Genomic DNA, 15,172 nt, shown 5'->3' with positions numbered 1-15,172 from the left:
ATGATTCAAACTATCATTATGGTTCCCGGAGAGAGGCATGAAGTGTTTAAATCTTGGAGTCCTTTTTGAAGAATAATTTTCCATTATTTAATTTTTTAATTATTAGTATTCAATTTGTCAATTAGTTATTATTTTTCCAATTTTCAGTTATTTTGTTCTCCCAATTTTCAATTTTTCTTTTTTAAATTCCATTTATTTGTGAATTTTAAATTCTTTAATTAATTTTTTTGGTCAATTTTCAATTATTTCATTTTCTTCCATATTCAAAAAAAACCAAAAAAACAATTATTTTATTTGTAGCAAAGGTACCCGGCATTGCTCTCCAAGAGCCATAAAACAATAGTTTGGGAAACTGAGTGAAAACGATAGTAATTGAGGGATACGTGATCACATGACCACAAGGCGCCATGTTGTTAATCATCTTCGCCAAGTGAAGCACTAAATTGCATGTATTCGTGTAGACCCTTTCATATATACATCTCTGCATCATTTTCATTTTTCATTTTGACGTCGGTTTTGGGTGGAAGATGCTGTGCTGTTCAGCATGGGGCAGTTCCAATCAACGAGACAGAGGAAGGAAGATACATCTTATCCTCACGATCCAGAAAGGAGGAAAATATGGTAAAGTAAAAGTTTGTCTTGCGGAATGGAGAGCCAACAATGACTAGTTTCTGTGTGTGGCGAGTTGAGAATAATTATGTTGTCGTTAAAACGAGTTAAGTAATGTATAGAATCAGGACAAAGAAGAAGTAAATAAATGAAATGTTGATCGATCTGCGGTGAGAGGGATTCCCCTTCTCTTACAGCGGATACATTTCCATTTAAAGTATTTACTTCTTTGTTTTGACTCGTATTTCCACCCACACAGTTCACTAATTTTGTGCTGAAATGATCGATTTCACACCAAGTAGAATTAGGAGTTGTACCACATGACATCCAATTTCATGATAATACTGTCTTATAATGGACAACGTCTTCTTTTATGAATGCAATACAAGTTGTGGTCCAAATAATACATGCCGACATGCATGCCATGTAACATTACATGTTATTACATTTATGGAACCACACAGATTCATGAGTGGATCATACATTACATGCTTGAAATAAATATTACTACTATATAAACCATGAAACGTCAAAATGTGATACGTTATGGGGATGTTTTGTCGAAGTAAAGGCAAGCTGAAATATAAGAAACCTTGTCTGTGACTTGGCATACCTGGTGTATTCAAAGAGGTATGTTAATAAAAAGCTAGGCTCATAGCAAAGGGTCTTGAGGGTGTAATGGTGTAGGGTCTAAAGTGTCTTAATGGTCTTGAGGGTCTAATGGGGTCTTGAGGATCATGAGGGTCAGGAGTTAAATGGTGTCAATTGTCTAATGGTATTGAGGGCTTAATGGGTCCAAATGGGTCTTTCATTATGGGTCTAAAGTTAAAGCTCTGAGGGTCAAAGGGGTCTATAATGTTGAGGGTCTGAGGGTTTAAAGTCAAAGGTCTGTAAAAAAAGGTCTGTAAAAAAGGTCTGAGGGACCTTTAAGGCCTCAAAATTTACATTCCAATAGCACATAACACTACCCGCATGTGAACAGTTGAGCAACAACATGGGGGGGGGGGGGGTGGAAGGTGGGAGGTATATGGAATAAAACAAATGGACACTACTAGTACTAGGAACTAAAGGAAAGAAGTCGGGGATTGAAAGAGGTGGATTTGGCGTGAATTAACGGGAGGAGGAAAGATTAAGGTTTTGGAAGGGGGAAGATAAGAGATGGTGGTGAACAGATGTTTTAAAGACTTGGAGGGAGGAGAGGGATTGAAGAGTGAGGGAGAATGAAAGAGTGAAGGTGAGCAGAGTGTCTTGGTTTTGGCAGTTTAACCATAAGAGGGTTGCTGGCAGGTCTTGTGCGACCTCGAGGAATATTTGGGGGACAGAGCACAGAGAGCTGGCGGAGCAAGGCCAGAGAGGAGTCGGTGGAAGACAGAAAGACCACCAACCTGCCTGCGGTGTGCGAGTAAAAAGCCCTCAGAATCAGCTTCATTGCGAGAGATACCAATGATTCTGAAAGCTTTGGTTTCAACAGCGTGAAGCCGAGCTCGGTGTGAGGCAGGTGAGCTGGGCAGGCAGGCCCAGAAATATAATCCCAGAGGGGAGAGGCAGTACTCCATCAAGCTGCGGATGAAAGCTTTGAATGTGGTGAGGAGCTCAGAAGTGCCCAAAAAGGACTCATCACAAGGATTGCCTCGTAAATCAGTCATCTTCATGAATGTAATCCATTGAGGCATGACATTCTAAATGTGCATGGCTTCTCACCACAGCACGGGAACTCGTATACCCAACAACACTTTTATTTTGGCATCATGCACTATATATACTGAGCATTTTGTTCATAAAAACATTTTTGAATGCCTTATGTATGTCTGAATTCGAGGTGTTCAATGCCACATTCCCGTGCCACGAGCAAGCTGGTCAGGCCACGTGCCCATGCTCCGAGCGAGCGGGTGAATGCCACGCTCCCGTCGTGAGAGAGGGGGTGGGACACCACCACGCTCCCTTATCCCAAGCGAGCGGTCTGATGTTATGTATGTCTGAATTAACCAAAATTCAGTGTATTGCCATCGTTAAACGTCACTAATGAATCAAAAATAATCATCACACCATAATACTTACAGAAACCATTTATCTGTGCCGTGAGCAGGTCAACACAATACTCGCCTGCATCAAGCTGGTCAAGGCCACGCGCCCCTGCCCCGAGCGAGCTGGTCGAGGTCACGCGCCCCTGCCCCGAGCGAGCTGGTCGAGGCCACGCGCCCCTGCCCCGACCGAGCTGGTCAAGGCCACGCGCCCCTGCCCCGAGCGAGCTGGTCAAGGCCACGTGCCCCTGCACAGAGCGAACTGGTCAAGGCCACGTGCCCCTGCCCCGAGCGAACTGGTCAAGGACACGTGCCCCTGCCCCTGCACAGAGCGAACTGGTCAAGGACACGTGCCCCTGCCCCGAGCAAGCTTGTCAAGGCCACGCGCCCCTGCCCCGAGGTCTTGCCTCTGCCCCGAGCGAGCTGGTCAAGGCCATGCGCCCCTGCCCTGAGCGAGCTGGTCAAGACCATGCGCCCCTGCCCCGAGCTGGTTGAGGTGTTGCCCCTGCACAGAGCAAGCTGGTCAAGGAAACTCGCCCCTGCCCCGAGCGAGCTGGTCAACGCCATGCACCCCAAGCGAGCTGGTCAAGGCCACGCGCCCTTGCCCCGAGCGAGCTGGTGAAGGCCACACTCCCCTGCCCCTTGAGGGGAAGGGTCAACGCCACACTCCCCTGCCCCGAGAGAGGGGAAGGGTCAACGCCACACTCCCCTGCCCCGAGAGAGTGGGCGGGTCAACACCCCTGCCCCAAGCAAGTGAGCGAGCTCGTCAACACCATGTGCCCCTGCCCCCAAGTGAGCCGGTCTATGTCACACGCTTCTGAGCAAGTCAACATTCTGGAGGTTTTTTGCATGGAAAAATTAAAACTAAGAAGAAGAAGAAGCAAACCACAAGGTTTGTCCCACATATTACATCATTAGCCACCAATATAATCCTTTTTTTTAATTGCAAATTTAGTCAGAGTTTTAATTTGTGTTTTTAACTCTGGAAAATATTTTGTCCATTGAAAAGGTATTCGCCTGGAATTTTCTTATTAATTGTGCCCAGGCATGTGCTGAAACCCACTATTAAGGTCTCAGAGATGACCACAATAATTGTCATTTAAAATTCTGAAATATTTTGGATTACCTGTTAAACCTTGAAATAGAACAATAAATTTCACTTTGAATGAAAGGCATCACTGTAGCTGTTTGGTGAATTATCACATGAGACATTAGTGAACGAGTCTATCAAGACAGAAAATTCAAAAAAAGGGTCAAAGTAAAACGGCAACTTGCACACATACAAGATAAATTGCAAATGAAATTGCGAAAAGGAATTAAAAAAACCAATGACAAAAAGACGACAAATATCACAGGTGGCACTCGTTTTTGCACAGCCAGCATTTTAAGCAATGGACACGAAGTACAGTCACAGGATGAATATCAATACCTCCACACACTAAGTCAAGGCAGCGATGATTAGCTTTCAGGCAGTGTTCATAATGTCACAAAACCAAGAGGGTTCAAAAGCCAAGCGAAACCGTGTAGATCCTATTTTGTTGTACAAAGGTCACGGCTCATGATGGGGCCCAATACTGATACGACTTGGTGAATGACACATCTCGGACTTGAAATTTACACGACAAAAGCCAACAATAAGAATTGAAATGGAGGGGAGAGGCACAAACACCGATATTTAAAGGCCAAGTGTGGATGAAAAAGTAGGCTCTATAGAAAACTACAAAATATATATTGAAGGTCTTACCAGAAAAGACATTATCCGCAAAACGAAGCAGCAAACTGCTTTTTCCAACTCCTGCAAAAAGGCAAAGCAAACTGGTAAGCAATTGCTTTCCTCCCTGGGTTGCTGATTGGAGAGGTCAACACAAGTTTGATTGAAGTAATTCACAAATAATGATATATACGAGGGTATTTGGTTTGGTGACCATTCATCATTTTCCAACATCGCATCCTTATCCCAACACACAACAAATCCTTATCATAACAAAATATCAATTTTTCAAACTGTTGAACTCTATCCACAAAGTACTAAAAGACAGAATACAGTACATGCAAATATGTATTTTGACTGTGTTGAAATACCCAACACATCATGCCCCTTTCACCTCATGACAAACAAAAATGCATCATGCTCCCCACCCCAGAAACATGCATAATGACAACACGCACGCATGCACACACACGCACACCTCCCTCCCCCACCACATGCCTGCTACAAACGCACACAAAAACCACTTTCCCTCCCCCCGCAAAAACACACCACGCCCCCTCCTCCCGCAGCAAGCAATATGCTTCCCTCACACACAAACTCGGATCATGCTCCCCATTCCGCCAAGCCGGCACCATTCCCACCTGTACTCACACAAACAGGCACCATGCCCACCTGTACTCACACCCACAAACAGGCACCATGCCCACCTGTACTCACACCCACAAACAGGCACCATGCCCACCTGTACTCACACCCACAAACAGGCACCATGCCCACCTGTACTCACACACACAAACAGGCACCATGCCCACCTGCACTCACACCCACAAGCAGGCATCATGCCTGCCTGCCCACAAACACGCATCCTTCCAGTCCACCCTCAACCACATACCATGCACCATGCACTATAGATGTCCACAAACACTCACCCTGCCCACCGTTGCACCCACAAAAACACACCATGCCTTCTCACCAACATGAACTATGGCCCCAACCCACAAAATTCCAACCACCCACTCAGTGCTCCCTCACCCACCTGCAAACACACTGCGTAACCGCCTTCCCCCCATCCAAAAACATGCACCATGACCGCCCTCCCAACCCATCCACAAACGAGTACAGTAACAACCCAAAACACGCACCATGACCACCATCCCACCCACCCGCAAATGCATCGTGACCACCATCCCACCCACAAACACCAATCGTGACCACCATCCCACCCACAAACACGCATCGTGACCACCATCCCACCCACAAACACGCATCGTGACCACCATCCCACCCACAAACACGCATCGTGACCACCATCCCACCCACAAACACGCATCGTGACCACCATCCCACCCACAAACACACATCGTGACCACCATCCCACCCACAAACACACATCTTGACCACCGTCCCACCCGCAAACAAGCATCGTGACGGTTCCACCATCCACTCGCAAACATGTCCCGTGACCGTTCCCCCACCCACCAACACACACCGTACGTGACCGTTCCCCCACCCACCAACACACACCGTACGTGACCGTTCCCCCACCAACCAACACACACCGTACGGTGACCGTTCCCCCACCCACCAACACCGTACCGTGACCGTTCCCCCACCAACACCGTACCGTGACCGTTCCCCCACCAACCAACACACACCATGACCGTTCCCCAACCCACCACACACCATGACCATTCCCCCACCCACCACACACCATAAAAATTCCCCCACCCACCACACACCATGACCGTTCCCCCACCCACCAACACACACCATGACCGTTCCCCCACCCACCACACACCATGACCATTCCCCCACCCACCACACACCATAAACATTCCCCCACCCACCACACACCATGACCGTTCCCTGACCCACCAACACACACACCATGACAGTTCCCCGACCTACCAACACACACACCATGACAGTTCCCCGACCCACCAACACACACCATGACAGTTCCCCGACCCACCAACACACACCAGGACCGTTCCCCCACCCACCAACCAACACACACACACACCATGACCGTTCCCCCACCCACCAACCAACACACACACCATGACCGTTCCCCGACCCACCAACACACACACCATGACAGTTCCCCAACCCACCAACACACACCATGACTGTCCCCCCACCCACCAACACACACCATGACCATTCCCCCACCCACAAGCACAAACCATGACGGTTCCCCCACCCACAAGCACAAACCATGACGGTTCCCCCACCCACCAACACACACCATGACCGTTCCCCCCACCCACCAACACACACACACCATGACCGTTCCCCCACCCACCTGACCGTTCCCCCACCCACTTGACCAACACACACTGTGACCATTCCCTCACCCACCAACACACACCATGACCGTTCCCCGACCCACACCATGACCGTTCCCCCACCCACCAACACACACCATGACCGTTCCCCCACCCACCAAGACTGTTCCCCCACCCACCAACACACAGCATGACCGTTCCCCCACCCACCAACACACACTGTGACCGTCCCCCGACCCACCAACACACACCATGACCGTTCCCCCACCCACCAACACACACTGTGACCGTCCCCCGACCCACCAACACACACCATGACCGTTCCCCCACCCACCAACACACCATGACCGTTCCTCCACCCACCAACACACACCATGACCGTTCCCCCACCCACCAACACACACCATGACCGTTCCCCCCACCCACCAACACACACCATGACCGTTCCCCCACCCACCAACACACACCATGACCGTTCCCCCACCCACCAACACACACCATGACCGCTCCCCCACCCACACACACCATGACCGTTCCACCACCCACCAACACACACCATGACCGTTCTCCCACCCACCAACACACACCATGACCGTTCCCCCACCCACCAACACACACCATGACCGTTCCCCCACCCACCAACACACACCATGACCGTTCCCCCACCCACCAACACACACCATGACCATTCCCCCACCCACCACACACCATAAACATTCCCCCACCCACCACACACCATGACCGTTCCACCAACACACACCATGACCATTCCCCCACCCACAAACACACACACACCATGACCGTTCCCTGACCCACCAACACACACACCATGACAGTTCCCTGACTCATCAACACACACACCATGACAGTTCCCCGACCCACCAACACACACACCATGACAGTTCCCCGACCCACCAACACACACCATGACAGTTCCCCGACCCACCAACACACCATGACCGTTCCCCCACCCACCAACACACCATGACCGTTCCCCCACCCACCAACCAACACACACACCATGACCGTTCCCCGACCCACCAACATACACACCATGACAGTTCCCCGACCCACCAACACACACCATGACCGTTCCCCCACCCACCAACACACACCATGACCATTCCCCCACCCACAAGCACAAACCATGACGGTTCCCCCACCCACAAGCACAAACCATGACGGTTCCCCCACCCACAAGCACAAACCATGACGGTTCCCCCACCCACCAACACACACCATGACCGTTCCCCCCACCCACACACCATGACCGTTCCCCCACCCACCTGACCAACACACACCGTGACCGTTCCCCCACCCACCTGACCAACACACACCGTGACCGTTCCCCCACCCACCTGACCAACACACACCGTGACCATTCCCCCACCCACCTGACCAACACACACCGTGACCATTCCCTCACCCACCAACACACACCATGACTGTCCCCCCACCCACCAACACACACCATGACCATTCCCCCACCCACAAGCACAAACCATGACGGTTCCCCCACCCACAAGCACAAACCATGACGGTTCCCCCACCCACAAGCACAAACCATGACGGTTCCCCCACCCACCAACACACACCATGACCGTTCCCCCCACCCACCAACACACACACACACCATGAACGTTCCCCCACCCACCTGACCAACACACCGTGACCGTTCCCCCACCCACCTGACCAACACACCGTGACCGTTCCCCCACCCACCTGACCAACACACACTGTGACCATTCCCTCACCCACCAACACACACCATGACCGTTCCCCGACCCACACCATGACCGTTCCCCCACCCACCAACACACACCATGACCGTTCCCCCACCCACCAAGACTGTTCCCCCACCCACCAACACACAGCATGACCGTTCCCCCACCCACCAACACACACTGTGACCGTCCCCCGACCCACCAACACACACCATGACACACCATGACCGTTCCCCCACCCACCAACACACCATGACCGTTCACCAACACACCATGACCGTTCACCAACACACCATGACCGTTCACCAACACACCATGACCGTTCACCAACACACCATGACCGTTCCCCCACCCACCAACACACACCATGACCGTTCCCCCACCCACCAACACACACCATGACCGTTCCCCCACCCACCAACACACACCATGACCGTTCCCCCACCCACCAACACACACCATGACCGTTCCCCCACCCACCAACACACACCATGACCGCTCCCCCACCCACCCACACACACCATGACTGTTCCCCCACCCACCAACACACACCATGACCGTTCCCCCACCCACCAACACACACCATGACCGTTCTCCCACCCACCAACACACACCATGACCGTTCCCCCACCCACCAACACACACCATGACCGTTCCCCCACGCACCACACACCATAAACATTCCCCCACCCACCACACACCATAAACATTCCCCCACCCACCACACACCATGACCGTTCCACCAACACACACCATGACCATTCCCCCACCCACAAACACACACACACCATGACCGTTCCCTGACCCACCAACACACACACCATGACAGTTCCCTGACCCACCAACACACACACCATGACAGTTCCCCGACCCACCAACACACACACAATGACAGTTCCCCGACCCACCAACACACACACCATGACAGTTCTCCGACCCACCAACACACACCATGACAGTTCCCCGACCTACCAACACACCCCATGACAGTTCCCCGACCTACCAACACACCATGACCGTTCCCCCACCCACCAACCAACACACACACACACACACACACACCATGACCGTTCCCCCACCCACCAACCAACCAACACACACACACCATGACCGTTCCCCGACCCACCAACATACACACCATGACAGTTCCCCGACTCACCAACACACACCATGACCGTTCCCCCACCCACCAACACACACCATGACCGTTCCCCCACCCACAAGCACAAACCATGACGGTTCCCCCACCCACAAGCACAAACCATGACGGTTCCCCCACCCACAAGCACAAACCATGACGGTTCCCCCACCCACCAACACACACCATGACCGTTCCCCCCACCCACACACCATGACCGTTCCCCCACCCACCTGACCAACACACACCATGACCGTTCCCCCACCCACCTGACCAACACACACCGTGACCGTTCCCCCACCCACCTGACCAACACACACCGTGACCATTCCCCCACCCACCTGACCAACACACACCGTGACCATTCCCTCACCCACCAACACACACCATGACCGTTCCCCCACCCACCAAGACTGTTCCCCCACCCACCAACCAACACACAGCATGACCGTTCCCCCACCCACCAACACACAGCATGACCGTTCCCCCACCCACCAACACACACCGTGACCGTTCCCCCACCCACCAACACACACCGTGACCGTTCCCCCACCCACCAACACACACCGTGACCGTTCCCCCACCCACCAACACACACCGTGACCGTTCCCCCACCCACCAACACACCATGACCGTTCCCCCACCCACCAACACACCATGACCGTTCCCCCACCCACCAACACACCATGACCGTTCCCCCACCCACCAACACACACCATGACCGTTCCCCCACCCACCAACACACACCATGACCGTTCCCCCACCCACCAACACACACCATAACCGTTCCCCCACCCACCAACCAACACACACCATGACCGTTCCCTCACCCACCAACACACACCATGACCGTTCCCCCACCCACCAACACACACCATGACCGTTCTCCCCACCCACCAACACACACCATGACCGTTCCCCCACCCACCAACACACCCCATGACCGTTCCCCCACCCACCAACACACCCCATGACCGTTCCCCCACCCACCAACACACACCATGACCGTTCCCCCACCCACCAACACACACCATGACCGTTCCCCCACCCACCAACACACACCATGACCGTTCCCCCACCCACCAACACACACCATGACCGTTCCCCCACCCACCAACACACACCATGACCGTTCCCCCACCCACCAACACACACCATGACCGTTCCCCCACCCACCAACACAAACCATGACCGTTCCCCCACCCACCAACACACACCATGACCGTTCCCCCACCCACCAACACACACCATGACCGTTCCCCCACCCACCAACACACACACCATGACCGTTTCCCTACCCACCAACACCCACCAACACACACCATCACACACCATCACCGTTCCCCCAACCACCAACACACAACATGACTGTTCCCCTACCCACCAACACACATCGTCACCACTCCCCCACACACCGTTACCGCCTTCCACCCCAGGTCTCCCAGCACACGTCATGCTCGCCCCTTATCCCTCACCCCAGCACGCATCATACTAGCCCCTTACCCCTCTCCCTCCCCCCCCCCCCCCGCATCATACTCGCCCCTCACCCTCCCCCCCCCATCACACTCGCCCCTTATCCCCCCCCCCCCATCATACTGGTCCCTTATCCCCCCCCAATCATACTGGCCCCTTATCCCTCCCCCCAATCATACTGCCCCTTATCCCCCCCCCAATCATACTGGCCCCATATCCCCCCCCCCAATCATACTGGCCCCTTATTCCCCCCCCCCAATCGGACTGGGCCCTTATCCCCCCCCCCAATCATACTGGCCCCTTATCCCCCCCCCCCAATCATACTGGCCCCTTATCCCCTCTCCCCCCAATCATACTGGCCCCTTATCCCCCCCCCAATCATACTGGCCCCTTATTCCCCCCCCCCAATCGGACTGGCCCCTTATCCCCCCCCCCCAATCATACTGGCCCCTTATCCCCCCCCCCAATCATACTGGCCCCTTATCCCCTCCCCCCAATCATACTGGCCCCTTATCCCCCCCCCCAATCATAATGGCCCCTTATCCCCCTCCCCAAATCATACTGGCCCCTTATCCCCCCCCCCCAATCATACTGGCCCCTTATCCCCACCCCACAATCATACTGGCCCCTTATCCCCCCCCCAGTCATACTGACCCCTTATCCTCCCCCAATCATACTTGCCCCTTATCCCCCACCCCCACCCCCCAAATCATACTGGCCCCTTATCACCTCCCCCAATCATACTGGCCCCTTATCCCCCCCCCAGTCATACTGACCCCTTGTCCTCCCCCAATCATACTTGCCCCTTATCCCCCCACCCCCACCCCCCAAATCATACTGGCCCCTTATCACCTCCCCCAATCATACTGGCCCCTTATCCACCCCCCCCCTATCATACTGGCCCCTTATCCCCACCCCCCAATCATACTGGCCCCTTATCCCCCCCCCCCAATCATACTGACCCCTTATCCTCCCCCAATCATACTTGCCCCTTATCCCCCCCACCCCCCAAATCATACTAGCCCCTTATCACCTCCCCCAATCATACTGGCCTCTTATCCCCTCCCCCAATCATACTGGCCCCTTATCCCCTCCCCCAATCATACTGGCCCCTTTATTCCCCCCCCCCAATCATACTGGTCCCTTATCCCCCCCCCCCAATCATACTGGCCCTTTATCCACCCACCCAATCAGACTGGCCCCTTTATTCCCCCCCCCCCAATCATACTGGCCCGTTATCCCCCCCCCCAATCATACTGGACCCTATCCCCCCCCAATCATACTGGCCCCTTTATCCCCACCCCCCAATCATACTGGCCCCTTATCCCCCCCCCCCAATCATACTGACCCCTTATCCTCCCCCAATCATACTTGCCCCTTATCCCCCCCCCCACCCCCAAATCATACTGGCCCCTTATCACCTCCCCCAATCATACTGGCCCCTTATCCCCTCCCCCAATCATACTGGCCCCTTATCCCCCCCCCCCAATCATACTGGCCCCTTATCCCCTCCCCCAATCATACTGGCCCCTTATCCCCCCCCCCCAAATCATACACTATACAGGCCCCTTCGCCCCTCCCGAACAATCATACTGGCCCCTTATCCTCCTCCCCATCATACTGGCCCCTTATGCCCCCCAATCATACTGGCCCCTTATCCACCCCCCCCCATCATACGGGCCCCTTATCCCCCCCCCAATCATACTGGCCCCTTATCTCCCCCCCCCCCAATCATACTAGCCCCTTATCCTCCTCCCAATCATACTCATACTGGCCCCTTACCCCCCCCCCCCCCAAATCATGCTGGCCCCTTACCCCCCCCCAATCATACAGGCCCCTTATCCCCTCACCCCCAATCATACTGGCCCCTTATCCTCCTCCCCATCATACTCATACTAGCCCCTTACCCCCCCCCCAATCATACTGGCCCCTTATCCTCCTCCCCATCATACTTGCCCCTTATCCTCCCCCCCCCAATCAGACTGGCCCCTTATCCCCCCCCCAATCATACTGGCCCCTTACCCCCCCCCCAATCATACTGGCCCCTTATCCCCTCCCCCCCAATCATACTTGCCCCTTATCCTCCTCCCCCCCCCCCCAATCAGACTGGCCCCTTATCCCCCCCCCCCCCCCAATCATACTGGCCCCTTATCCTCCTCCCCATCATACTTGCCACTTATCCTCCCCCCCCCCAATCATACTGGCCCCTTATCCCCCCCCCCCAATCATACTGGCCCCTTATCCTCCTCCCCCCCCCCCAATCAGACTGGCCCCTTATCCCCCCCCCCCCAATCCTACTGGCCCCTTATCCTCCTCCCCATCATACTTGCCCCTTATCCTCCTCCCCATCATACTTGCCCCTTATCCTCCCCCCCCCCCAATCAGACTGGCCCCTTATCCCCCCCCCCCAATCATACTGGCCCCTTATCCCCCCCCCCCCCAATCATACTGGCCCCTTATCCTCCTCCCAATCATACTCATACTAGCCCCTTACCCCCCCCCCCCCCAATCATACAGGCCCCTTATCCCCTCCCCCCCCCCAATAACACTGGCCCCTTATCCTCCTCCCCATCATACTTGCCCCTTATCCTCCTTCCCCCCCCCCCCCCAATCATACAGGCCCCTTACCCCCCCCCCCCAATAACACTGGCCCCTTATCCTCCTCCCCATCATACTTGCCCCTTATCCTCCTTCCCCCCCCCCCCCAATCATACAGGCCCCTTACCCCCCCCCAATAATCCCGCCTCCCTAATGATACTGGCACGCATCCATCATTCCACCACACCGGACACAGCCAACCTCCTCCTTTCAGCGCACGACTTACATAATAAAAGCGCCAAAACAACGTGATCATCAATACTTGTTCTGCAGATATATCCAACACTTTCCACATTTCATTTTAAAATCATTCGTTAGTACATGGAATCTGAGGCAAAACGTCTGTCTATCACTATCAGATAATAGGTATCCGTCCATCGGTCTCCTCTCACCGCTATCGCCGATAATAAGCAGCTTGAAGAGATGATCATAGTCCCGAGCCATAGTGAAAAATAAGAAACGATTTAGAGAGTTAAGAAACCCCCAAACCTCACGATAATTAATTTCCTTCTCCACCCGGAACCGGGAAGAGGCTCGCAGATTTGGTTCTTCCTCTTGATTAAGTACGAATTATTTTTAACCGTTCAAATTAAATAATTTTTTTGGGTGTCGAAGAATCCATGTCCGCAAAGCGTTCTTAAAAAGAAAATGTTAAGTACTTTTTAATTGGATTATTGCACGGAGGTGGATTATTGTTGTAAGAGCCTCATACTGGCGCCTGGCGCTAACTTACCTCTCATGGCCGATATATAGTGTATTGATACGTAAATTGCGAGGGCCTTCTAAAATGCTCTACTAACATGATACTCACATTGACATAATACGCCAAAAATATAAAATGACATATATTAGTAGAAATGAGATACTTTCTCAGTATAATCCAATGCCTGGTGTTGGCTAAACAGTTAGGCGTGGCCTGGCTTGGGATCCTCGTGTGCTGAGTTGGCTAATCCTCGTGTGCTAAGTCCCGGTTTCCTGTTGAATTAACACCAGGTGGAGTTGACAGCCTGTCATCCTCCTGATGTCGGCGAAATGAGTCCATTATTATGTATATGTATATGTATATATATATGTATATATACATATACATATACATATATGTATATGTATATACATATATATATATACTTTACCAGTATATATATGTGGCGGACACGAAAGCTCACTGGCATGATGGCATCATTCCGCGCACCAAGTGGGCGGCGGCCACGCCCGAGGGGTAGGCGTGGCCGCAGGATATACACCGGGCACGCAGCCCGGAGCGCTCCAGTGCTACAGTGGAGCTCTTGTAATAAAGACTCTTTTAACTTACCGCGTTGTCTGCTTCCTCCTTGCTAAACAAGTAGCGCGCGTAGCACCGCACTTCATTGGTGACCCTCTGACGTTCTGGTCAGCCGTCGCTGACCACCCAAATCCGCCACAGCAATGGCAACCAACGCGGTCACAATCAAACTCCCCGAGTTCTGGGAGGCTCAAGCTGAAGTTTGGTTCCTGCAGGCAGAAGCCCAGTTCCGACTTCGAGGCATCACGGTGGACGAGACCATGTACTGCCACGTGGTTGCCTCCCTCGGGCCCGGCACGGCCGCCCGCGTCATGTCGGTCCTGAGGAA

At 53.3% G+C, this 15,172-nt stretch overlaps 1 protein-coding gene across 1 annotated transcript in view; it reads right to left on the bottom strand.

Moving 5' to 3' along the window:
- Nucleotides 1-14,121, bottom strand: part of LOC137417397 (ras-related protein Rab-35) — an 80,634-nt gene extending 66,513 nt beyond the window's left edge. Inside the window, exons 1-2 of the mRNA XM_068103298.2 lie at nucleotides 13,955-14,121; nucleotides 4,375-4,425 (exon numbers count right to left, since the gene is read on the bottom strand). Coding sequence (XP_067959399.1) covers nucleotides 4,375-4,425; nucleotides 13,955-14,006 — 103 coding nt within the window. The 5' untranslated portion in view covers nucleotides 14,007-14,121. The remainder of the gene's footprint in view (nucleotides 1-4,374; nucleotides 4,426-13,954) is intronic.
- Between the last annotated feature and the right edge of the window lie 1,051 nt (nucleotides 14,122-15,172).

The sequence above is a fragment of the Myxine glutinosa genome, chromosome 3, assembly GCF_964187855.1.
Source record: "Myxine glutinosa chromosome 3, kmMyxGlut1.1, whole genome shotgun sequence".
NCBI lineage: Eukaryota > Metazoa > Chordata > Myxini > Myxiniformes > Myxinidae > Myxine > Myxine glutinosa.
This window is presented reverse-complemented; position numbering and strand designations above follow the sequence as displayed.